Below are 23,620 nucleotides of genomic sequence, written 5' to 3'. Positions count from 1 at the left end.
TGTAGCTGGCACACAGGGACCCGCGGAAGGAGAGGGTCCATGAAAATGAACCTGCCTTTGTTGGCCGGATGCCCCGTGAAAAGAGGCAGGGGCACCCGGCAACCTCCTCTCCCCTTCCTGTCCCTTTCAGGCCGTCTTCACCGACCTGGAGATCCTGGCTGCCTTGTTTGCCGCTGCCATTCACGACGTGGACCACCCAGGGGTCTCCAACCAGTTCTTGATCAACACCAGTGAGTGCTCTCGACTCTGCGGGCAGAGGGGAGGGACAAAGGGGTCTTGCGGGGGAAGAGGGGTAGGGGGCGTGACACCAGGTGGAGGGGGGAGAGGGTGTCTGTGGGGAGGGAGAGATCAGAAGGCGTGCCCTGTCTGTGGCAAACCTGCATGGCCCCGCGCACCGATCCGTGGCACCCGCAGTTTTAAATGCCCTCCAAGAATTGTAGATCACCTCAAGGGGGACAGGTGTCTGCCACTAAGAAACCCCAAAGCAAGGATAACTCATTACTGTGTATGAGGTTTCATGATAGTTAATTGGAGCTTACCTCTGTCACAGATGGGCTAAAGCAAAAACGTCATGCTTATTGTAGGAAAAAAAAGAATATTCAAACCCCTGCAAGGGGAGATTACAGTTTTCTAATAGAAGGAAGGAAGGAAGTGGAAAGAAAAGATGGATGGACAGACAGAGATGACAGACATAGACGGACAGACAGACAATAACGATCAGACAGACACAGACAGAGAGATGATGATGATGATGAAGAAGAAGATAGATAGATAGATAGATAGATGATAGATAGATAGATAGATAGATAGATAGATAGATAGATAGATAGATAGATAGATAGATAGATAGATAGCTGATGGATGGAAGGAAGGAAGGGAAAGAAAGAAGGAAGGAAAGAAAGAAAGAAAGAAAGAAAGAAAGAAAGAAAGAAAGAAAGAAAGAAAGAAAGAAAGAAAGAAAGAAAGAAAGAAAGAAAGAAAGAAAGAAAGAAAGCTGTTGGTCAAAGGAAGACTTCCAGAATTCAGGAAGCATCATCTCTTCCGTAGAACAAGCACCCTCTTCCCAGCCTCAGTATTTTGGGGGTTCTTTGCCCCTTTCTGTAACGCCTCTCATCCCTGCGGGCTTCAGGAAGCACACCCAGTAGTAGGCCGTGAAGGGGGGGAGGGTTGGGCCAACAGTGAGAGAGCAGAGCATGTGTGTTCGTTTCCTCTGCTCCCCCCGTGACCCTTTCCGGTGGCTCCCCTCCCTCGACAGATTCGGAGCTGGCGCTGATGTACAACGACGAGTCGGTGCTGGAGAACCACCACCTGGCCGTGGGCTTCAAGCTGCTCCAGGAGGAGAACTGCGACATCTTCCAGAACCTCACCAAGCGGCAGCGGCAGACCTTGCGCAAGATGGTCATCGACATGGTGAGAGCCCAGACGCCCCGCCGGCTTCCGAGAGCCAGTGGCCTTTCCTTTGGGGCAGCAGCTTCATGTGTGTGATGGTTGGCTATGGGAGCGTGGAGGATAGTTGATAATTTTTTTGTAACAAAATCCCAGTTTTTCTTTTAAAATGTTAATTTTCCTATAGGCTGAAATCAAAGTTCAGTCATTATCAGTTTTTCTGTCAGTATTCGGTCAGATTTTTGGGATTTGGAGCAGTAAAATCAGTAATATTGACCCTTTGGCTACTCTTTACCCCCACCCCTCCACTGATACTCCCTCTAGTTTGGTGTAGCGGTTTAAGTGCATCGCTAAATGTTTGGTGTAGTGGTTAAGTGTGTGGACTCTTATCTGGGAGAACCAGGTTTGATTCCCCACTCCTCAAGTTCTCTCAACGCTGTTCCTCTCAAGAGCAGTTTCTGTCAGAGCTCTCTCAGCCCTGCCCACCTCACAGGCAATGGTCCCTCTAAACTGCAGAGTCTTGTGAGCAAAAATTCTACTTCATGGCATTAAAGTTGTGAGCTACTGCATAAATTAGTTTGCTCTGGGGCCATTTTTCCTGACAAAAATGTGTGAGCCAGAGGCTAAAAAACTGAGCTAGCTCACACTAACTCAGCTTTGAGGAAACACTGCTCACAGCATGTCTGTTGTGAGGAGAGGAAGGGAAGGAGATTGTAAACTGCTCTGAGACTCCTTTGGATAGTGAAGGGCAGGGTATAAATCCAATCTCTTTTTCTTCTTCTAAACTGTGGAGTCTCGTGAGCAAAAATTCTACTTTGTGAGCTCCTGGCATTAAAGTTGTGAGCCGCCGCATGAATTTGTTTGCTCTGGGATCGTTTTTCCTGAGCTAAGACAAAAACATGCGAGCCGGGGGCTAATACACTGTGACCTTCCTCACGCTAACTCAGCTTAGAGGGAATGCCCTAGGACAAAACTCACAGCCCGCTTCTTCCGCAGGTCCTGGCGACTGACATGTCCAAACACATGAGCCTCTTGGCAGATCTCAAGACGATGGTGGAGACCAAGAAAGTGACCAGCTCTGGGGTCTTGCTGCTCGACAACTACACAGACAGGATACAGGTGGGCAAAGCTGGGGGTATCCCATGGCAGGGGGAGGGGCTTTGGCCGGCTGTAACCAATTGCTGCCACCACTGTGGGCTAAGGGTTTTCCCCTTGAGAAGGCCCAGAGTTCCCTCCCAAGCCCTTCAGGCCTCTTGTAACTTAGGCCAAATAATAGGCGTGAGGACCAGGCAGAGTGAACAACAATAAAGAGGTTTATTGCAGTGCAATATAAATTAACAAGATGCATGAAACAGTAAAAGGCTGAAGGGAAAATAAACAAAAGACCTAACGTCTGAACTTACAGTCCCTAAACTACTAACCAGCACTCACCCCTTCCCTTGGATGAGGGAGTTTTCCCCTGCTCAAGCTCTTCAGGCACAGCCTACCTCCAGCTCAGCCTTCCAGGGAAAGAACACCCCCTAAACTACTAACCATCACTCACTCCTTCCCTTGGATGAGGGAGCTTTCCCCTGCTCAAGCTCTTCAGGCACAGCCTACCTCCAGCTCAGCCTTCCAGGGAAAGAACACCCCCTAAACTACTAACCAGGACTCACCCCTTCCCTTGGATGAGGGAGTTTTCCCTGGCTCACGCTCTTCAGGCACAGCCTACCTTCAGCTCAGCCTTCCAGGGAAAGAACACCCCCTAAACTACTAACCACGACTCACCCCTTCCCTTGGGTGAGGGAGCTTTCCCCTGCTCAAGCTCTCCAGGCACAGCCTACCTCTAGCTCGGCCTTCCAGGGAAAGAACACCCACTTCCTGTTCTTCGCCTTTATATTCTCCTCCCAGGCCCCACCTCTCTCTGGGCCTGTTTCCCTCCAAACCCCTTGCTATCCAATCAGGGACAGAGGGAATCCTGGGAGATGTAGGCTTTCCCCAGTAACTCCTAAGCAGGCTTCCCTGGGGCCTGCAGGCCTCGCTAGGCCCAGGGTCATGACAGGAGGCAACTGAGAAAAGTGCTGGGGTGACAGCCCAAGGGGGCGATAACTCTGCCGGGGTCGCCATTGCAGTGAGAGGGGCAAGACATGTTGGGCCGCAGGGAATCACAGAATTGGAAGGAACTTCCAGGGCAGGGGTGGCCAAACTGTGGCTCGGGAGCCACATGTGGCTCTTTCACATAGATTGTGTGGCTCTTGAAGCTCCCACTGCCCTGTCGGCTGGCTTGAAGAAGGCATTTCTCTCTTTAAATCACTTCTCCAAGCCAAGCCAACCAGTGGCTTAGAGCAGGGGTGGCCAAGGGTAGCTCTCCAGATGTTTTTTGCCTACAACTCCCATCAGCCCCAGCCATTGGCCATGCTGGCTGGGGCTGATGGGAGTTGTAGGCAAAAAAACATCTGGAGAGCTACCCTTGGCCACCCCTGGCTTAGAGAAGTCATTTAAAGTTAAAGTTGCTTTCTTTGCACCTCTTCCTCCCTCCTCCTTTCCCCATCTATTTTCCTTCCTCCCTCCCTCCTGTCCTGTCGCTCTCAAACATCTGAGGTTTATTCTATGTGGCTCTTTTGTTAAGGAAGTTTGACCATCCCTGCTCCAGGGTCATCTAGCCCAGGGCTGGCCAAACCTGCTTAAGGTAAGAGCCACATCGAATAAACGTCAGATGTCTGAGGACCGCAAGACAGGGAGAGGAAGGAAGGCAAATAGATGGCAGAGGGAGAGGGAGGTGGAAGGAGAGCAACTTTAAATGAATTCTCCAAGTCTCTGGCTGGCTTGGGAGAAGTGATTTAAAAGAGCAAAGGCTTCCAGAGCCACACACCATGTGTGAAAGAGCCACATGCGGCTGCCGAGCCGCGGTTTGGCCGCCCCTGATCTAGTCCAACCCCCTGCACGATGCAGGAAGTTCATAAATGTCTCTCCGCCGCACCCAGTGAGCCCTGCTCCGCGCCCAGAAGATGGCAAAAATCCTCCAGGATCCCTGGGTCAAACTGGCCTGGAGAAAAACAGCTGCCTGGCCCCAAAGTGGCATTTCCCTGGGCGTGTAAGAAAGGGCCACGAGAACGAACATCTGAAGCTGCCTTATACTGAATCAGACCCTCCTGGGTCCATCAAAGTCAGTCTTGTCTTCTCAGACTGGCAGCGGCTCTCCAGAGTCTCCAGCTGAGGATTTCCACGCCTCTTTGCCTGGACCCTTTTGAGTTGGAGATGCCAGGGATTGAACCTAGGACCTTCTGCTTACCAAGCAGGTGCTCTACCACTGAGCCACTGTCCCTCCGCGAAGCACCGATCCGCCTGATTCACAGAATCAGCATTGCTGTCAAGTGGTACACACGTCACCCTTTTCGGTCATTCTTAGGGCTTTTTTTGTAGCAGGAACTCCTTTGCCTATTAGGCTACCCGTCCTTGATGTAGACTGTCCTTCTGGAGCTGACAGTAGGCCCTGCATTAAGAGCCCTGTAAGCTCTTAGAGGATTGGCTACATCAGGGGGGCGTAGCCTAATAGGCAAAGGAGTTCCTGCAACAACAACAAAAAAGCCCCTGGTCATTCTTGCTTCCTCCTTTCGGCGGACTCCTGGTCCCCACACACCCTTTCTCGGTAATCCTGAGGTTCTGGATATTTTTCCTGCCCTCTGGGCCAGCGGCCGGAAAGCAAAGGGTGGGGTGTTTTGACAGCCCTCGTGTCTCTCCTTCCCCGCCAGGTACTACGCAACATGGTTCACTGTGCCGACCTGAGCAACCCGACGAAACCGCTGGAGCTGTACCGGCAGTGGACGGACCGGATCATGGAGGAGTTCTTCCGGCAGGGGGACAAAGAACGGGAGCGAGGCATGGAGATCAGCCCCATGTGTGACAAGCACACCGCCTCCGTGGAGAAGTCGCAGGTGAGCACGACGGTCTCCCTTTTCCCTCCCCCTCGACCTCCAGCCAGGGCAAGAAAGACTTAGTAAGAGCCATATAGAACAGGGGTGGCCGAGGGTAGCTCTCCAGATGTTTTTTTGCCTACAAATCCCATCAGCCCCAGCCAGCATGGCCAATGGCTGGGGCTGATGGGATGTGTAGGCAAAAAAAAAATCTGGAGAGCCACCTTTGGCCACCCCTGATATAGAAAAAGTGTCAGATGTTTGAGAACCACAAGACAGGAAGGAAGGAATCATAGAGTTCAACTCTATGATTCTAAGTTGGATTCTCTAGGGTCATCTAGTACAACCTCCTGCACCATACAGGAAACTCACAAATACCTCCCCCCAAATTCACAGGATCCTCATTGCTATCATATGGCCATCTAGCCTCTGCTTAAAAGCCTCCAAGGAAGGAGAGCCCACCACCTCCCAAGGAGGAAGCCTGTTCCACTGAGGAACTGCTCTAATGGTCAAGAAGTTCTTCTTAATGTTGAGCCGGAAACTCTTTGGATTTAATTTCAACCCATTGGTTCTGGTCCTACCTGTCGGGGCCACAGAAAACAATTCTATACCATCCTCTAGATGATAGCCCTTCAAGTACTTGAAGATGGTGATCATATCACTTCTCAGCTGCCTCCTCTCCAGGCTAAACATCCCCAGTTCCTTCAGCCTTTCCTCATAGGACTTAGTCTCCAGACCCCTCACCATCTTCGTGCTGGCTATGGTTGTAGCTGCCACCACCTCCTGTGGCAGTGAATTCCACATGTTCATCACCCTTTGAGTGAAGAAGGACTTCCTTTTATCCGTTTTAACCTGACTGCTCAGCAATTTAATTGAATGCCCACGAGTTCTCGTATTGTGAGAAAGGGAGAAAAGGACTTCTTTCTCTGCTTTCTCCATCCCATGCATAATCTTGTAAACCTCTATCATGTCACCCCGCAGTCGAACCTCCAGGTGAGGTTTTATCAGAGCAGAGTAAAGCAATACCATCACTTCACGTGATCTGGACACTAGACTTCTGTTGATACAACCCAACTTCTGTTGATACAGCCCAACTTCTGTTGATACAGCCCAAAATTGCCTTTGCCTTTTTAGCCACAACATCACACTGTTGACTCATGTTCAGCGGGAAGGAAGGAAGGAAGGAAGGAAGGAAGGAAGGAAGGAAGGAAGGAAGGAAGGAAGGAAGGAAGGAAGGAAATAGATGTGGGGAGGGAGAAGGGGAAAGTAAGCAACTTTAACTTTAAACACATTTCCAAGCTGCTGGCTTGCTTGACTTGGAGAAGTGATTTAAAGAGAGAAACGTCTTCTCCCAGCTGGCCAATGGGGCAACCGAGGCTTTTTCACAGCAAGATTAAATAAACCACATCCAAGCGAAACGATATCATAATTAAAAGAAAGAGGGGGAAACAATAAAACTATGCAGCATAAATAAGAACAGCAACAAGGTCAAAAAATAGATTGGAAACTAGAAATAAAACTGCATAAAGCAGGGGTGGTGAACCTTTTTTCTGCCATTTTGGATATTTATAACACCATTCACAGGCCATATAAAATTACCAACTTTTAAAAAACAGTGCTCCGCCGAGGGAGAACAATTCAGGCCGGCACACACCAGCCTGCTGCCCTAGGCAAATATCTGGGTCCAGGCATATTAGACCATATCCCCTAATATTAGCATATTAGGTCACACACTCATTAGCATATCAGGCCACACCATCTGGGATGATCACGTGCAAATTGAACTGGTGGTAGCTAGCTCCCACCCCTGCCACCCCTCCCTCCCTTCAGCTGCTTCCAGTAGACCTTTAAAGGCACCCACATACCTCAGCATCAGTCCTTCACAATGCCCATGAAAGAGAGAGAGAGTGAGAGAGAGAGAGAGGCTCGACCCAGCAATCCATGAGGGCCAGACCAAGGCCCTTTTCACACTTACCAGTGGAAGCCGGAAGGGAGTCGGTATTGTGCCGCCTTTCAGTAATCCGAGACAGGGATGGGAGTTTTCAGACACATGGTTTTTTTCCCGGTAGGGTTCCGTAATTGAAGCAAGCCATTTCACACTGTTCCGCTTTTATCTCGCTTCCACCAGCGCCAGCCGTTTTCGCCTGCCGGCGTGTGATCTCCGGCTTTTTTGGGGGGGGGGAACGTCGGGCGCTATAGCATTGTATCACAACAGCACCACCATAGAGATGGCTAGGCTCCATTGAGATAAGTTACCAAGCTTCAGCGGCGGCGATCTCTGGCATCTTAATGCAATCCAGGCATCCCTATGGTGCTGCTGTTGTGATATGTCGCTATAGCGCTATAGCGATCTTAGCCCGACGTTCCAAAAAAAAAAAACGCCAGAGATCGCGCGCCGGCAGGCGAAGAAGGGCGCGAAAACTGCTCCCGGGTTAGATACTGGACATTTCACACAGCACTCCATAGCGATTTCAACCCGGAAGGAGGGGTTGAAAAGTGGAAGAAGCTGCTCTTTGTTTGTAACGACTCAGGCACGCCTCACTACCGGGACAGCCGCGGGAGTGTGTGAAAAGGTGAGAGTATTCTGGTAGCAGCCAGTTACTGAATCGGGTCTGTCTGAAATGCCAGCAGAAACCCGTTACTGTTCAGTAACTGACCAGCTTCCATACCGGAATACATAGACTGTGTGAAAAAGCTCTATGTGATCTCGAGGGCCACAAACGGCCCTCGGGCCTGACGTTCCCCACCCCTTGGCTTAAAGGATCTCAAATACTGTAAAAAGCATAAAAGAAATAATGTATGTGGAAAACTCCGCCATCTCCTTTTTAAATTATCGCTGGCAATTAGTTTTTCCCCTCGTCCTCCTTGCCGCTCACCTCCGTCTCTTGTCCCGTCTGCTCCTCCCCCAGGTGGGGTTCATCGACTACATCGTGCACCCGCTATGGGAGACCTGGGCAGACTTGGTCCATCCGGATGCACAAGACATTTTGGACACCCTGGAGGACAACAGGGACTGGTACCACAGCATGATCCCCCAGAGCCCTTCCCCGCCTCCAGACGACGCGGAGAAGGATGACGAAACCTGTCTGGAGAAATTCCAGTTCGAACTGACTCTGGAGGAGGAAGGGGAGGACTCGGAGGGGGAGCACAGCAGCCCCGGCGACGAGGACAACAGCTACTACACGGCGACGGAGGAGCACCCCCACGAGTCCCTGGAAGGGCAGGACGGACTGACGGACGACACAGTGAATGACACGTCTCCCAGCGAGTCATGACTGTGGGGGAGACGGGACTGCCGGAAAGCGTTAAAAAAACACCCACACACACACACACCGAGGCGCAAGGGGGAGGGCGGGGATAAAAAGAAACTCATTTTTTTATTTTTATTGTATTTTTTATAAAAAGAAAACCAACAAAAAAAAAGGGAATATACACACAGCAACTGTAGAACCAGGATGGCCCAGCAGGGGGCAGCAGCCGATGGCTGCCACGATCAGCCCATGCACTCCAGACAGACGCTTATCTTTAAGTTGTATTTTTTTTCTTCCCCTCCACATGGTTGCTCGGTTTTTTTTAAATATATATATTTTATTTTGTTAATCGGACTGACGCAGCCTGGAGCAGGAGGGCGCTCGTGAGGAGCAGCAGAAGCAAAACGGATGGAATCTTTTTTTTTTTTTTTAAAGACGTATTTTAAGCCATTTTTTTAAGTGAGCAAACAGGCGGTGGGGAATTCTGCTCCAAGAGCCAGGCCCCCGTCGAAGCATCTGGCTGCGGGCAAAACCCCCTTCCTGACATGGCCAGTTGGTCGGTCGGTGCCTTTCTCTCGTTTTTCTGTCCAGCTCCTTATACTCCCCCCCCCCCCAAGCTGGAAATCAGGGTGTTCAAAAAGGTGGAGGGCAGGGGGGGTGTGAATAGTTTTGATTTTTGTAAGTTATTTTTTTTTTAAGCTAGTCTTATTAATTTTTTTTGCGAGTCGATCGCAGGATTTATTTTATTTCGGACTGACGAGAAGAAGAAGGTTTGTGGTTTGGGATTTTGTTTTATGTAGGGTTTTTTTTTCCTTTTGGGGATTTTTTTTTTTAAAAAAAAACATGGTTTGCAAGCGGCGGGTTCTTTTTTCTCGCGCGCGACGCCATACCGTTCTCTCCCAGAAGCAACTGGGAGAAGACTTTTCTTTTAAAAGGAAAAAAAAAAAGGGAACAAGAAAATAAGCAAACCGTTGTTGCTTTTTTTTAAGATCTCCGTTTCCAAACAGCCAAGTCTTCCTCCATTCTTCATTTTGCACAAATATAGGCAATAGGGCCAAGATGGGTTAAGTTCACTGGCCGACTCGCTCAGATCACTCCAGCGGGTGGAGAAGATCACGTGTGAATTCCCCCTTCCCTTGCTGGTGGGGCAAGGGGAGGGTCAGGTTCCAGCCTTCCCAGCCCGAGAGAAGACTAGAAAGGTGGTCTCTCACGCAGATTATTTTTAAGCATTCATTTTCGCAAGGTCCCCTCGTCCCTGTTCAGATTGGCCACGCTTCACTAGCTGACGAAACCTCTGAACGGCGGTAACTTCTTACGAGTGCGTTGGGCAGGAAAATGGCAGGCGTTAACCATTCACACACACACGTATGTACACATGGGGCGCACTCAGCTGTCACATCGTCTTCTGGCCTAGGGATTTTGTTTTTTTTCCCACAGTCGAAAGTTTGTACGAACCGAGGCCTCGTCTTGATTTCTGTGTGATGCAATGTCATGTGGCTGGAACACATTGATTTTCGACTTGTCAAATTGTTAACCGGTGGGTGGGGTTGGGCGGCTTTGTTTGTTCTTTTAAGCTCAGCGGATAAGATAAGCTATAATGTGCTCAGTTCCAGACAGGGTTGTCAACTCTGGGTGGGAAATTCCTGGAGATTTGGGGGGAGGGTAAAGTCTGGGAAGGACAGATTTCAGGGGTGGGAAGGACCTCACCGCACTACAGTGCCATAAAATCCAACCTCCAAAGCAGCCATTATTTTTCTGCGGGAAGTGATCTCGGCCTCTGGAGATCCGTTGTAATACTGGGACATCTCCAGGTCTCACCTGGAGGTTGGCAGCCCTAGCTCCCAGGCCTCACCTGTTCCCTAGACAACAGGGCCAAGGAGGGGACATTTGGCATGTCCTGTCTCCCGTTCCTGTGAGATACGTCCATTGATGTTGTAGGGCCCCCGGGGGCCTGGTCTTGGGAATTGTCCGATTTGCAGCGGCGAAGGTGAGCAGGGTGCAGATTTCACACCTGGAGGCTAAATACGGAGCCAGGTCCACCAAAACAGCAAGAGGAGGGGGGCATCTTTGCCGGCATGAAGCGTCCCACTTGGACGTCCGTGCCAAACGTCGCTGTTGAGGTCCAGTGGCAGCCCGTCTTGGGCGGTGCGTGAGCAGTTCAGACCCCAACCTCTTCCTCCCTGACCAGAAATTGAGAACAACCCCCCCCCCACCACCACCATCCCCCAAGCTGAGACCAGGCCCCTGGGCTTGAAGCTGGTCTGCAGAATCTCAGAGGAAACCTTTTGGCTGCTCGTATTTTTTTGCCTTAAACAGCTAGAAGGTGTTCTTCACGGGTGAGGCGCCTAGCTGCATTGTGAACCTTTTTGGCACCAAGAGGGGAAATTCTTTCCAATCCCCCCCCCCTGCCGCAGGCCTTGCCCCCCCCCCTCCACCGGCAAAGACTTCCCTTCTTTATTTTGGGGGCATCAGACTACCAGTGCCGGAGAATCCCATCTTACGAGCCGCAGGATGCCAGCACTTAGGAGGTCCTGCTTTGTCTGCACCCCTTCCTTCCCCCTCCCCATGTCATGGGGAGACATGACCCACGCCTTAGCAGGCTCACGGAATCTCCAGGCATTGATCCCCACCGGCTAGAAGGCCTGCTTTTTTTTTTTAACTTTGGGGGGAGAACGGACAGTTCTAAGGGAAGCGTACGAGACCGATGCCGGGATGCGGTCTAACTTCTCTGCCCCGGTTGGCTCGAAGTGAGGAAGGGGCTGGGATCCGCTTTGCCATGTCGTGCCCCCTCCCCAGGGCTGCTTGCGCCTCCGTGCCATCGGCCCTGCCCTCTCTGCAAGGGGCGAAGCAATAACAAGCGGGGGTCCCCCTCCCCATCCATACGCCGAGCTTTTGAACCAAAGCCATGTCTCCCTCTGCCCCCTTCTGCAAAACCATCCCACCCACCACCTCGTCCTCATCGGCGGGTCCTTTGGCCTCGAGGGCCGCTGGGGCTCAGCCTCGCAGCACTCGTCCAACCTGAACATGGGAGAAGCGATGTGCGCCAGGGGAGGGTGATACCACTCAAGACGCCCGGCGCACAATGCAGGCCGAAAGGTGAACCAACATCCCCTCACGCGCACCCGCAAAGGGTGCAGGCATCTGGCGGAAACCCTACCTGTGTGGAACGCCGGTGTCTGCTCCCCTTTCCGTCCCGAGGAGCACATGGCCATCTCCGAACACGAGTACTGTAGCCGTTTTCTTTGTATTTTTCCCAAGTTTCTTTCTTGAAGCCTCAACTGAAAAAACAAAAAAAGTACGAAAGAGGACCCCCATCGCTCCTCCCCCCCACAACCCTCTTTCCTCCTTATTTCTGTATAGCTTTTATTTTTGTACGCGCATTTTGTTCCACAAGTTCGTCCGGATCGGGTTTGGACTGTACATAATTGTGAATAACCAGATTGTAAATTATTCTAAAAGAGACGGGGAATCTTACACGCACCCGCCGCACACAAAAGGCCCCTCTTCCCTTCCTGGCCCCGATCCAGCCGCGGGCCCCGTGTTCGAGAGTTACCCGTGGAGAGCGACGAGGTCTCCGAGAGACCCTCTAGCTGCATTCTCTCCTCCAGAGATCTTGAACGTCGGCCTGGCCACCCCACCTCCGCGCACACCCCCAAGTTTCTCCTTTCTGTGTATTTATGGTGTAATATAGACACACTGGAAATCGTAGACTTGTCGTTTTTCCTCGCGGTGTCGTCAGTCAGCTGTTGCAAATGTTTTCTCTCGAATGTTTCAAAAACAAAAAAATCTTTCGGCGGCCACACTCACAATAAACCAGGAGGAAGGGACACACACCTGTGCAATTCGCGTTGACCTGGCTTCTCTGCACAAATTTGAGGAGGGGCAGGGGGCATTCAGGGGCTCTTCCACCCAAAAGCAGGGCTCAGATCTAAGATGGGCTCAGGGCAATGCCGGGAGGCTGCTGGGTTAGACTGGAATCCAAAAGGGTCTTGAGGGGCAGCCGTTGTTTCTGAAGAGCATCTGGATCATTGTGAAAGAGCATTATCCCTCCTGTGGACTCTCTTTCCTTTGCTCAGATACATATATCAAAATGCCTTCTATTGAATTAGATCTTTTTGGTCCATAAAGGAAAGTATTGTCTACTCAAGACCAGCAGTGGCTCTCCAGGGTCTCAGGGTGAGGTCTTTTCCATCACCACCTGCCTGGTCCTTTTAGCTGGAGATGCTGGGGATTGAACCGGGGACCTTCTGCATGCCAAGCAGAGGCTCTGCCACTGAGCCAGGGTCTCGGGTCATGGTCTTTCCCATCACCTCCTGCCTGGTCCTTTTAACTGGAGATGGTGGGGATTGAACCTGGGACCTTCTGCCTGCCAAGCAGAGACTCTGCCACTGAGCCAGGGTCTCAGGCCAAGGTCTTTCCCATCACCTCCTGCCTGGTCCTTCAACTGGAGATGCTGGGGATTGAATCTGGGACCTTCTGCATGCCAAGCAGAGGCTCTGCCACTGAGCCAGGGTCTCAGGCCAAGGTCTTTCCCATCACCTCCTGCCTGGTCCTTCAACTGGAGATGCTGGGGATTGAACCTGGGACCTTCTGCATGCCAAACAGAGGTTCTGCCACTGAGCCAGGGTCTCAGCTCAAGGTCTTTCCCATCCCCTCCTGTCTGGTCCTTTTAACTGGAGATGACAGGGATTGAACCTGGGACCTTCTGCATGCCAAGCAGAGGCTCTGCCACTGAGCCAGGGTCTCAGGCCAAGGTCTTTCCCATCACCTCCTGCCTGGTCCTTCAACTGGAGATGCTGGGGATTGAATCTGGGACCTGCATGCCAAGCAGAGGCTCTGCCACTGAGCCAGGGTCTCAGGCCAAGGTCTTTCCCATCACCTCCTGCCTGGTCCTTCAACTGGAGATGCTGGGGATTGAACCTGGGACCTTCTGCATGCCAAACAGAGGTTCTGCCACTGAGCCAGGGTCTCAGCTCAAGGTCTTTCCCATCCCCTCCTGTCTGGTCCTTTTAACTGGAGATGACAGGGATTGAACCTGGGACCTTCTGCATGCCAAGCAGAGGCTCTGCCACTGAGCCACAGCCCCACTTTCTAGACCAGGTGTCCTGCAGGCCTCATTTTCATCCATGCATCTCGAAAGCAGTCATACTTGAGTCCTTGATTCCCATCCCCAAAAAGATCTACCTACGCAAGCCACCAGCAAGTCCTTCCGCCTGACTGGACTAGCACAGCAGTGTCTTCACAAGGACAGGTCCAGATAGTTGCCTCCCGTCTCTTCCAAGGTTGCTTCGTGCTGGCCATAGCGTCTAGACTAGCTGTTACCTGAGGGGCTCATTTTCATGGAGACACTAGGCAGTGTCGTCAACCCCAGGGCTATTTCGCAGTCTCCTTTTTCTTGCAGACGTAAACTGCGGGTTTTTATATGCCAGACGTAACCTGGCGCAATAGGAAATCAACCACTAGAGCCAGAGGTGGCTGAATGTACTTAAAGTAAGAGCCACGTAGAATGAACATCAGATGTTTGAGAGCCGCAAGCCGTGAACATTAGATGTTTGAGAGCTGCAAGGGAGAGGTGGAAAGAAAGCAACTTTAAATGCATCCTCCAAGCCACCAGTTAGCTTGGCTTGGAAACGTAATTTAAAGAGAGGAAACGCCTTGTCCAAGCTGATCAGTGGGCAGTGGGGGGTTTGGGAGCCACACAAGATGTGTGAAAGAGCCACGTGTGGCTACAGCGTCGCTGTTTGGCCACCCCTGCACTAGAAGGAGCAAAGGTGTGCAAAACAGGCCATCTAAACGCACATGAAAAGAAACAGGAATGCCAAACCTGTCTCCCGTACATGGACAGGGCAAACGTCATGAAGATTCCTCCTCATATTTTTCTCCCACCCCTGTTTTGAAGCCGCTTCTAACTCCTCCCACCTCTGATGACTTCCAGCCGTATTATTGGACTGATCTTTAATAAGTGCCTTGTTCCCTTGTTTCCTCTTTGCAGCCGAATCAATCGTTCACTTGTTTCTGCATTTGTTGCAATCGCACAACCACGCTCATAAAAAATAAAAGGGGAATTAATTACCATTGCGGCTGCAAAGAGGGAAAAGGCATAATTAAAGTCGTCTTCTGCCCTCGGAGAAAGGAGACTTGGTTGAGAGGAAGAAGTTCGGAAGTTACAAAGCGCGGAGAAATAAAAAGAGGACCCCAGGCGGACTATGGAATGAAAGGGTTGAAGTAGAGAAGTGGGAACTTTGCCAGACAGGTCTTCCTTTACTTCAGTGTAGTAGGATCTTGCCCTGTTTATGGGCAGGGCTTGTTTTGTAACAGGAACTCCTTTGCATATTAGGCCACACACCCCTGATGTAGCCAATCCTAGAGCTTGCAGGGCTCTTAGTACAGGGCTTACAATAAGCTCCAGGAGGATTGGCTGCATCAGGAGGGTGCGGCCTAAGATGCAAAGGAGCTCCTGCTAGAATTCCACCCCTGCATATCCCTGATGGAGCCAGTCCTCCAAGAGCTTACAGGGCTCTTCGTACAGGGCCTATCATAAGCTCCAGGAGGATTGGCTGCATCAGGAGGGTGCGGCCTAAGATGCAAAGGAGCTCCTGCTAGAATTCCACCCCTGCATATCCCTGATGGAGCCAGTCCTCCAAGAGCTTACAGGGCTCTTCGTACAGGGCCTATCATAAGCTCCAGGAGGATTGGCTGCATCAGGAGGGTGCGGCCTAAGATGCAAAGGAGCTCCTGCTAGAATTCCACCCCTGCATATCCCTGATGGAGCCAGTCCTCCAAGAGCTTACAGGGCTCTTCGTACAGGGCCTATCATAAGCTCCAGGAGGATTGGCTGCATCAGGAGGGTGCGGCCTAAGATGCAAAGGAGCTCCTGCTAGAATTCCACCCCTGCATATCCCTGATGGAGCCAGTCCTCCAAGAGCTTACAGGGCTCTTCGTACAGGGCCTATCATAAGCTCCAGGAGGATTGGCTGCATCAGGACGGTGCGGCCTAAGATGCAAAGGAGATCTTGATAGAATTCCACCCCTGCATATCCCTGATGTAGCCAATCCTCCAAGAGCTTACAGGGCTCTTCTTAAAGGGCCTACTGAAAGCTTCTGAAGGATTGGCTACATCAGGGGTGTGTGGCCTAATATGCAAAGGAGCTCTTGCTAGAATTCCACCCCTGCATACCCCTAATGTAGCCAATCCTCCCAAGAGCTTACAGGGCTCTTCTTACAGGGCCTACTGTAAGCTTTAGGAGGATTGGCTGCATCAGGAGGGTGTGGCCTAATATGCAAAGGAGTTCCTGCTTACAAAAAAAAAAGTCCTGTTGAAGTATGAGCTTTTGTACGCGTGCGCACTTCTTCAGATATCTGAAGAGTGTGTGTGGACACCAAAGACATTGCCTAAAACTTTGTTGGTCTTAAAGGTACCCTGGGACTCGAACTTTGTGGCGAGGAAAGCCAGATACAGAAAGCGAGAGATGCTGCCCCCTTGTGGGTGAACTGTCCAACAACAGAACAAACACCGAAGACCCAACCATTTTAATTCTAGAAGCTTTTGTGTGTGTGTGTGCACTCTTCTTTGGGTACATTGAAACAGACTTCCCAGCCATTACATACAGGTAGAGGGCGGGTTAGTTGCCGGGAAGGGCTAATGCAGGGGTTTCAAACATGCAGTTCAGGGGTGGAATCAGGCCCTGTCATCTGCTTCCTTCTCCTTATATTTAGCTTCCTTCTGCATAACAGCTTGTTTTGCAAGGCTTGCTCAATCTCACAGGAGCTACCGAGCAAAACCTCTATTTTCTCCATTGGCTGAGGCTCCTCCCTTGGGGGAGAAGTGGGGGGGGGAGGGAGAGCTTGCTTTGCCAGGCTCTCTCGATCGCACAGCAGAGCTCCTCAGCCAAGCCTCTCTTCCTTTTATTGGCTGAGGCTCCCCCCCCCCCCCTGTCCCCTGGGGAAGGAAGGGAAGAGCCAGAGCTTCCTTTGCCCGGTTCCCTCGATCACATGGAGAAAATACAAAGAAAGCATCTTTAAAACCAACGAGTGCTAACATTTTAAGCATGTTTCAATTTTAAAATATATATATTTGTGTTTCTCTGTGTCCTACAGCAAGTTTATCTCACTGCTACCTAATCTTAAAGAGGTACACACACGGCCCAGCCCGACATGAGCCGGCCCGACAAGGTCTTGTTCATGGGTGTTTTCGCACTGACCTTACTCCGGAGCGACGTCCCTCTTCACCGCGCAGCATCTGTGCGGATTTCGCACACGTTGCTCCGCAGAACCCGGAAGAGCCGCAAAGTCCCGTGGCGTTTGCGTCGCAAATGTAAACCGCCAAAAACCAGTTTACATTTGCGACGCAAAAGCCGCGGGACTTTGCGGCTCTTCCGGGTTCTGCGGAGCAACGTGTGCGAAATCCGCGCAGACGCTGCGCGGTGAAGAGGGACGTCGCTCTGGAGTAAGGTCAGTGTGAAAACGCCCTATGTCAGATCTGGCCCTTATTTGACACCCCTGGGCTAATGCATAAGTAGCTCAGCGATGACCAACGTTTAAGTTTGAACGAAAGGAGATGGTAAGTGGGGGATAGCAGCAAATTAGCATGCAGATAATAAAAGAGCTCCTATTCGGTTGCGAGATACAGAGCAAGAAACACAAATGCAAGGCCAACAGAAAAGAGCGAGACTCTAGAAGCGCCTTAACGATGCGGCAGTGGAATTCTAGCAGGAGCTCCTTTGCCTATTAGGCCACGCCCCCTAATGTAGCCAATCCTCCAAATGCTTACCAAAAAAAGCCTCGTAAGCTCTTGGAGGATTGGCAACATCAGGAGGGTGTGGCCTAATATGCAAAGGAGCTCCTGCTAGAATTCTACCCCTGTAGGCAGGAGATTCAGGAGTCCCTTGCGCTCTCCTTCAGATAAACCAATATGGCTCGCTGTATTAGTCTGTCCATAGCAGTGGAAAAGAGCCGGACTCCAGGAGCACCTGCAAGAACGCAACTTGTGGCAGGAGAGGTGCTTTCAGGACGAGCTGCTCACTCTGCAGAATGCAAGACCGGGGTTGCTGCCTGAGGAGGGGACCTCCAGACCTGGCAGAAGAAGGGGGCAGGCACCGTAAAGGCCCTGCCACCATGGGCATAATGGAGGTGCCCCAAAAGGGAACCCAGAAGGGAGAGGCCGCACTGAAAGGTAAGGGAAGTGGGAACTGTACAAGAACAGGTTTTACTTTGCTTCTGTGTAAGCGGATTAGCGGGATCTTGCCCGAGGGGCTGGGCTCTGCCAGATGTTTAAAAGAAACAATGCAATGGCACTTAATTTATAAGCATCTCCATCTAGTTTCATACGTGTGCTGCCTCAGTTTACGGAATATTTTTAGGTCTCTGTGTCACACCTAGTAGCTGCACTGCCGGGAATTCTGGCCTTACAATGTTGCAAAGAATGGGACTGATTCATTCGATAAGTCTGAGGTCAACCCTTTGTTCCTGGGTGACTCCTAAAAGGTGCACCTGCTGGAATGGCCTTGGGCCAGCCACAGCTCTGGCAGAGGTTGTCCTTGAAAGGGCAGCTGTCAGAGCTCTCTCGGCCCCACCCACCTCACAGGCTTTGATTCCCCACTCCTCCACTTGCAGCTGCTCGAATGGCCTGGGGTCAGCCATAGCTCTGGAAGAGGTTGTCCTTGAAAAGGCAGCTTCTGTCAGAGCTCTGTCAGCCCCACCCACCTCGCAGGGTTTGATTCTCCACTCCTCCAGTTGCAGCTGCTGGAATGGCCTTGGGTCAGCCATAGCTCCGGCAGAGGTTGTCCTTGAAAGGGCAGCTTCTGTCAGAGCTCTCTCAGCCCCACCCACCTCACAGGGTTTGATTCCCCACTCCTCCAGTTGCAGCTGCTGGAATGCCTTGGGTCAGCCATAGGCTCTGGCAGAGGTTGTCCTTGAATGGGCAGCTTGTCAGAGCTCTCTCAGCCCCACCCACCTCACAGAGTGTCTGTTGTGGGAGAGGAAGGTAAAGGAGACCGTGAGCCGTTCTGAGACTCTGAGATTCGGAGTGGAGGGTGGGATATAAATCCAATATCACCACCATCATCATCATTGGAACTGCTCTGGTTGCTGCCCTCTGCTGGCATGTCAGTGCAAAGCACATACAGCCTCACTTCACCCACCCAAGGGCTATCCTTGTCTCTGCTGCCCTCTTGTGGGTGAACTGTCCATCAACAGAACAACACTTAAGACCCAACTATTTTAATTCTGGGTATAAGGCAGGGGGGGCCAAACTTGTGGCTCGGGAGCCACGTGTGGGCTCTTTCACACATATTGTGTGGCTCCCAAAGCCCCACCACTCATCGGCCAACTTGGCGAAGGCATTTCTCTCTTTCAATCACTTCTCGGAGCCAAGCCAGCTGGTAGCTTGGAGAATGCATTTAAAAGTTAAAGTTGCTTTCTTTCCACTTACCCCTCCCACATCTATCTATCTTCCTTCCTTCCTTCCTTCCTTTCTTCCTTCCTTGTGGCTGACTTTTGTTCTTTGTGGCTCTTACATTAAGCCACCCCTGGTATAAGCTTTTTGTATGTGCGCACACTTCTATGAATACATTGAAACAGACTTCACCAGCCGTTACATATAGGTGTGGGGTTTAGTTGCCTAGAAGGGTTAATTGGAGTTACATGCATATCTAATTGAGCGATGACTAAAGTTAAGTTTTGAATGAAAGGGGCTGGGGAGACTTGTGAATAGCAGCAAATTAGCATACAGATAATAAAAGGGTCAATATGCAGGTGTGAGAACGGAATGATTTAGCACGTGTAGTGAGATTAAGAACCATTATCTCTGTTAAGCCCTGGGGGTTCCATTGTCCTGAGTGGTGGAATAACTTGTATTTCATCAATCCCCCGTTTCCTTCTGTTTCTGGAATTCCTTTGCAATTAAAACGTGCTGCTTTGAGGTCCCCTGTCGAGTGCCCTGGGAAGCTGAAATGTGCTACAGGGTTTCCCATTTATCAACAGGCCACTGCAGAGCCCCAGGTTTTTGGGACCCGGGTGAGGGACTCAGGGAGGGCTTGGCTTCCGGTTCATGGAACTGCAAACTTTGCCATCTGCTCCCCCCACTCTCTTTATAAATGCATCCTTCTTGTGGCACCTTAAAGACTAACAAGTTTTTATTCCAGCAGAAGTTTTACATAGACTAGAGCTGGGGTTGCCAGCTTCAGGATGGGGTTTACCTGGAGATTTTGGGGGCAAAGCCTGGGGATTGGTGGGGTTTGGGGAGGGGAGGGAACTCAGTCACAGAGCCCTAGAGTTGGAAGGGATCTCCAGGATCATCTAGTCCAACCCCCTGCACAATGCAGGAAACTCACAAACACTTCCCCCTAAATTCACAGGATCCTCATTGCTGTCAGATGGCCATTGAGCCTCTGTTTAGAAACCTCCAAGGAAGGAGAGCCCACCACCTCCCGAGGAGGGAGCCTGTTCCACTGAGAAACCGCTCTAAACTCACAAATCCCTCCCCCTAAATTCACAGGATCCTCATTGCTGTCAGATGGCCATCCAGCCTCTGTCGAAAGACCTCCAAGGAAGGAGAACCACATCCTCCCAAGGAGGAAGCCTGTTCCACTGAGTTCTAAAACTCACAAACCCCTCCCCCTAAAATTCACAGGATCTTCATAGCTGTCAGATGGCCATCTAGCCTCTGTTGAAAAACCTCCAAGGAAGGAGAGCCTACCACCTCCCAAGGAGGAAGCCTGTTCCACTGAGGAACCGCTCTCTATACAGTCAGGAAGTTCTTCCTCATGTTGAGCTGGAAACTCTTCTGATTTAATTTCAATCTACTGGTTCTGGTCCTGCCTTCCAGGGCCACAGAAAACAATTCCACCCCATCCTCTATATGACAGCCCTTGAAGAACTTGAAGATGGTGATCATATCCACCCTCTTAGCGGCCTCCTCTCAGGGCTACACATGCCAGCTCCTTCAGCCTTTTTCCTTGTAGGACTTTAGTCTCCAGACCCCCCCCGCCCCCATCTTCATTGCCCTCCTCTGGACCCATTCCAGCTGGTCTATATCCTTCTGTAAAATGTGGTGCCCAAAAACTGAACACAATACTCCAGATGAGGTCTTACCCAGAGCAGAGTAAAGCAATAACATCGCATCACGTGATCTGGGCACTAGACTTCTGTTGATACGGCCCAAAACTGCATTTGCCTTTTTAGCTGCCGCATTACACTGTGGACTCACGTTCAGCATATGGTCCACTAAGACCCGGAGATCAATGGGGTTGAATGCCATAGAGTCCCCCTTCCAAAGCAGGCATTTCCTCCAGGGGAACTGATCCCTCTTGTCTGGAGATCTATTGTAACCCCAGGAGATCCCCAGGCTTCACCTGGAGGATGGCAGCCTCCCTGACAAGAATCCCCTTTTGAGTCCAGGACCTAGTGAAGCAAAGGCAGATAGCGGAGACTTCTGTGATGGCCAAAGAAGAGACTAACCCTTGGGAATGATTTGCCAAAACTCTGAATGGGCCAAACTCATTGCAGAAAAACACTTATAAGGGTCACAGTCAGCATTCCCTCTAAGCTGAGTTAGTGTGAGCTAGCTCACAGTTCTTTAGCCTCCAGCTCACAAATTTTTGTCTTAGCTCAGGATAGGGTTGCCAAGTCCAATTCAAGAAATATCTGGGGACTTTGGGGGTGAAGCCAGGAGACGTTGGGGGTGAAGCCAGGAGACGTTGGGGGTGGAGCCAGGAGACATTGGGGGCGGAGCCAGGAACAAGGGTGTGACAAGCATAATTAAACTCCAAGGGAGTTCTGGCCCTCACATTTTAAAGGGACAGCACACCTTTTTAAATGTCTTCCTTCCATAGGAAATAATGAAGGATAGGGGCACCTTCTTTTGGGGCTCATAGAATTGGACCCACTGGTCCAATCGTTTTGAAACTTGGGGAGGTACTTTGGGGGAGAGGCACTAGATACTATACTAAAAATTTGGTGCCTCTATCTAAAAAAACAGCTCCCCTCAGAGCCCCCCGAAACCTCCAGATCAATTCCCCATTATACCCTATGAGAATCAATCTCCACATAGGGAATAATGAAGTTCTCAGCAGACGTTCCTCCCCCCACCCAGCCCCATTTCTGGCGACTCTGAAGTGAGGGATTGGCCTCTCTACTCACGAGTTGCAGCCAACTTCTTCCAAGTAACACAGGCACCCCATCCCAAGAGGAAAAGCCGACAGGAGATGAAATGTCTCTGGTTTGGGAGGACTCGTCTCAAAGAGATGAAGGGTTGGCTGCTATTTTTCTACCTGGGTAACGGATCAGAGTTGTCCACTGTGATGGTGACAAACAGTATGGACTGTCTGCCAGAGTCTTGAGGCAGCAGGAGGAAGGTGGCGGGCCTAGCTTGCCTGGGAAATTATAGATGTGTTTGTGTGCAAATGTTAGAAGTGTTCGAAGTAAAATTGGTGAATTGGAATATTTAGTGTTGGGGAAGAAAACATAGACATTGTGGAATTTCAGAAAGTTGGTGGAATGAGGAGAATCAGTGGGATACGGTGATTCCTGGATATAAGTTATATCGGAAGGATAGGAGGGAAGGGTTGGAGGTGGGGTGGCTCTGTATGTCAGAGAGGATATACGGTCCAGTAAGGCTGAGGTCAGAAAATAAGATTCCCTTCTAGAAATGCTTTGGGTTGAAATAGAGGGCCCAAAAGGAAATTTAACTATGGGAGTTTGTTATCGCCCACCAAATCAAAAGAGAGAGGACGATTATAATATGATGGAAGGCTTTAAAGATAGCGGCTAAACGTAAAAACTGTGTCATAATAGGTGATTTTAACTACCCGCAGATTGATTGGGTCAATATGTGTTCTGGTCGAGAGAAAGAGATCGAGTTTCTTGATGCTCTCAATGACTGTGCTATGGAGCAGATGGTCTCAGAACCTACCAGGGATGGGGCGATCCTGGATTTGGTCCTAAGTAATGCCCAAGACTTGGTGAGAGATGTAAAAGTGATCGCGCCGCTTGGGAGCAGTGGACCATAATGTTATTGATTTCACCGTTTGTATAAATAGGGAGTTGCCCAAAAAGACCGGCACAACCACGTTTAACTTTAAAAGGGGTAAATTCACTGAGATGAGGAGGCATGTGAGGAGGAAACTGAAAGGAAAGGTAAATACGGTCAAAACCCTTGGGGAAGCTTGGAGACTATTTAAAACTATAATCCTAGAAGCTCAGATAAAATACATACCACAAGTTAGGAAAGGCACAAACAGGCATAAGAAAGGCCTGCATGGTTAACAAACAAAGTAATGGAAGCTGTAAAAGGTAAGAAGGACTCTTTAAGCGGTGGAAAACCAGTCCAAGTGAGATTAGTAAAAGGGAACACAGGCTGTGGCAAATCAAATGCAAGACTGTGATCAGGCAGGCAAAAAGGAACTATGAGGAGCATACTGCAAAAAAACATAAAGACCAACAATAAAATTTTCTTCAAATTGTATTAGAAGTAGGAAACCAACCAAGGAGGCAGTGGGGGCCCTTGGATGACCATGGGGGTAAAAGGATTACTGAAGGAGGATAGGGAAATGGCTGAGAAGCTGAATGCATTTTTTTGCCTCCATCTTCACTGTGGAAGATGAGAACTTTTTGCCCACCCCAGAACCACTAATTTTGGAAGGGGTGTTGAAAGACCTGAGTCAGATTGAGGCGACAAAAGAGGAGGTCCTACAACTGATAGACAAATTAAAAACTAATAAGTCACCGGGTACGGATGGCATACATCTGAGAGTCCTGAAAGAACTCCAAGTTGAACTTGTGGATCTTCTAACAAAAATCTGTAATCTTTCATTGAAATCTGCCTCCATTCCTGAGGACTGGAAGGTAGCAAATGTCACCCCCATCTTTAAAAAGGGTTCCAGAGGAGATCCGGGAAATTACAGGCCATTCAGTCTGACTGCAATACCGGGAAAGTTGGTAGAAAGCATTATTAAAGACAGAATGAGTAGGCACATTGATGAACACGGGTTATTGAGGAAGACCCAGCATGGGTTCTGTAAGGGGAGATCTTGCCTCACTAATCTGTTACATTTCTTTGAGGGGGATGAACAGACATGTGGACGAAGGGGAGAC

The 23,620-nt window shown here is 50.4% G+C and overlaps 2 protein-coding genes across 4 annotated transcripts in view; both read left to right on the top strand.

Moving 5' to 3' along the window:
• The window catches only part of PDE4A (phosphodiesterase 4A), a 593,319-nt gene extending 584,631 nt beyond the window's left edge, over positions 1 to 8,688 (top strand). For all 3 annotated transcript variants that reach the window (XM_060252691.1, XM_060252692.1, XM_060252693.1), the window contains 5 exons: positions 131 to 230; positions 1,256 to 1,410; positions 2,383 to 2,505; positions 5,118 to 5,300; positions 8,189 to 8,688. In XM_060252691.1, the coding sequence (XP_060108674.1) occupies positions 131 to 230; positions 1,256 to 1,410; positions 2,383 to 2,505; positions 5,118 to 5,300; positions 8,189 to 8,554 (927 nt within the window). In that variant the 3' untranslated portion in view covers positions 8,555 to 8,688. The remainder of the gene's footprint in view (positions 1 to 130; positions 231 to 1,255; positions 1,411 to 2,382; positions 2,506 to 5,117; positions 5,301 to 8,188) is intronic.
• Positions 8,689 to 10,605: 1,917 nt separating this feature from the next.
• KEAP1 (kelch like ECH associated protein 1) overlaps positions 10,606 to 23,620 on the top strand; it is a 37,421-nt gene continuing 24,406 nt past the window's right edge. The window contains exons 1-2 of the mRNA XM_060253241.1: positions 10,606 to 10,675; positions 10,847 to 10,866. Coding sequence (XP_060109224.1) covers positions 10,606 to 10,675; positions 10,847 to 10,866 — 90 coding nt within the window. The remainder of the gene's footprint in view (positions 10,676 to 10,846; positions 10,867 to 23,620) is intronic.

This window comes from Heteronotia binoei, chromosome 13 (assembly GCF_032191835.1).
Source record: "Heteronotia binoei isolate CCM8104 ecotype False Entrance Well chromosome 13, APGP_CSIRO_Hbin_v1, whole genome shotgun sequence".
NCBI classification, from domain to species: domain Eukaryota; kingdom Metazoa; phylum Chordata; class Lepidosauria; order Squamata; family Gekkonidae; genus Heteronotia; species Heteronotia binoei.
The sequence above is the reverse complement of the archived record's forward strand: the minus strand, read 5'-3'. Positions and strand labels throughout refer to the sequence as shown.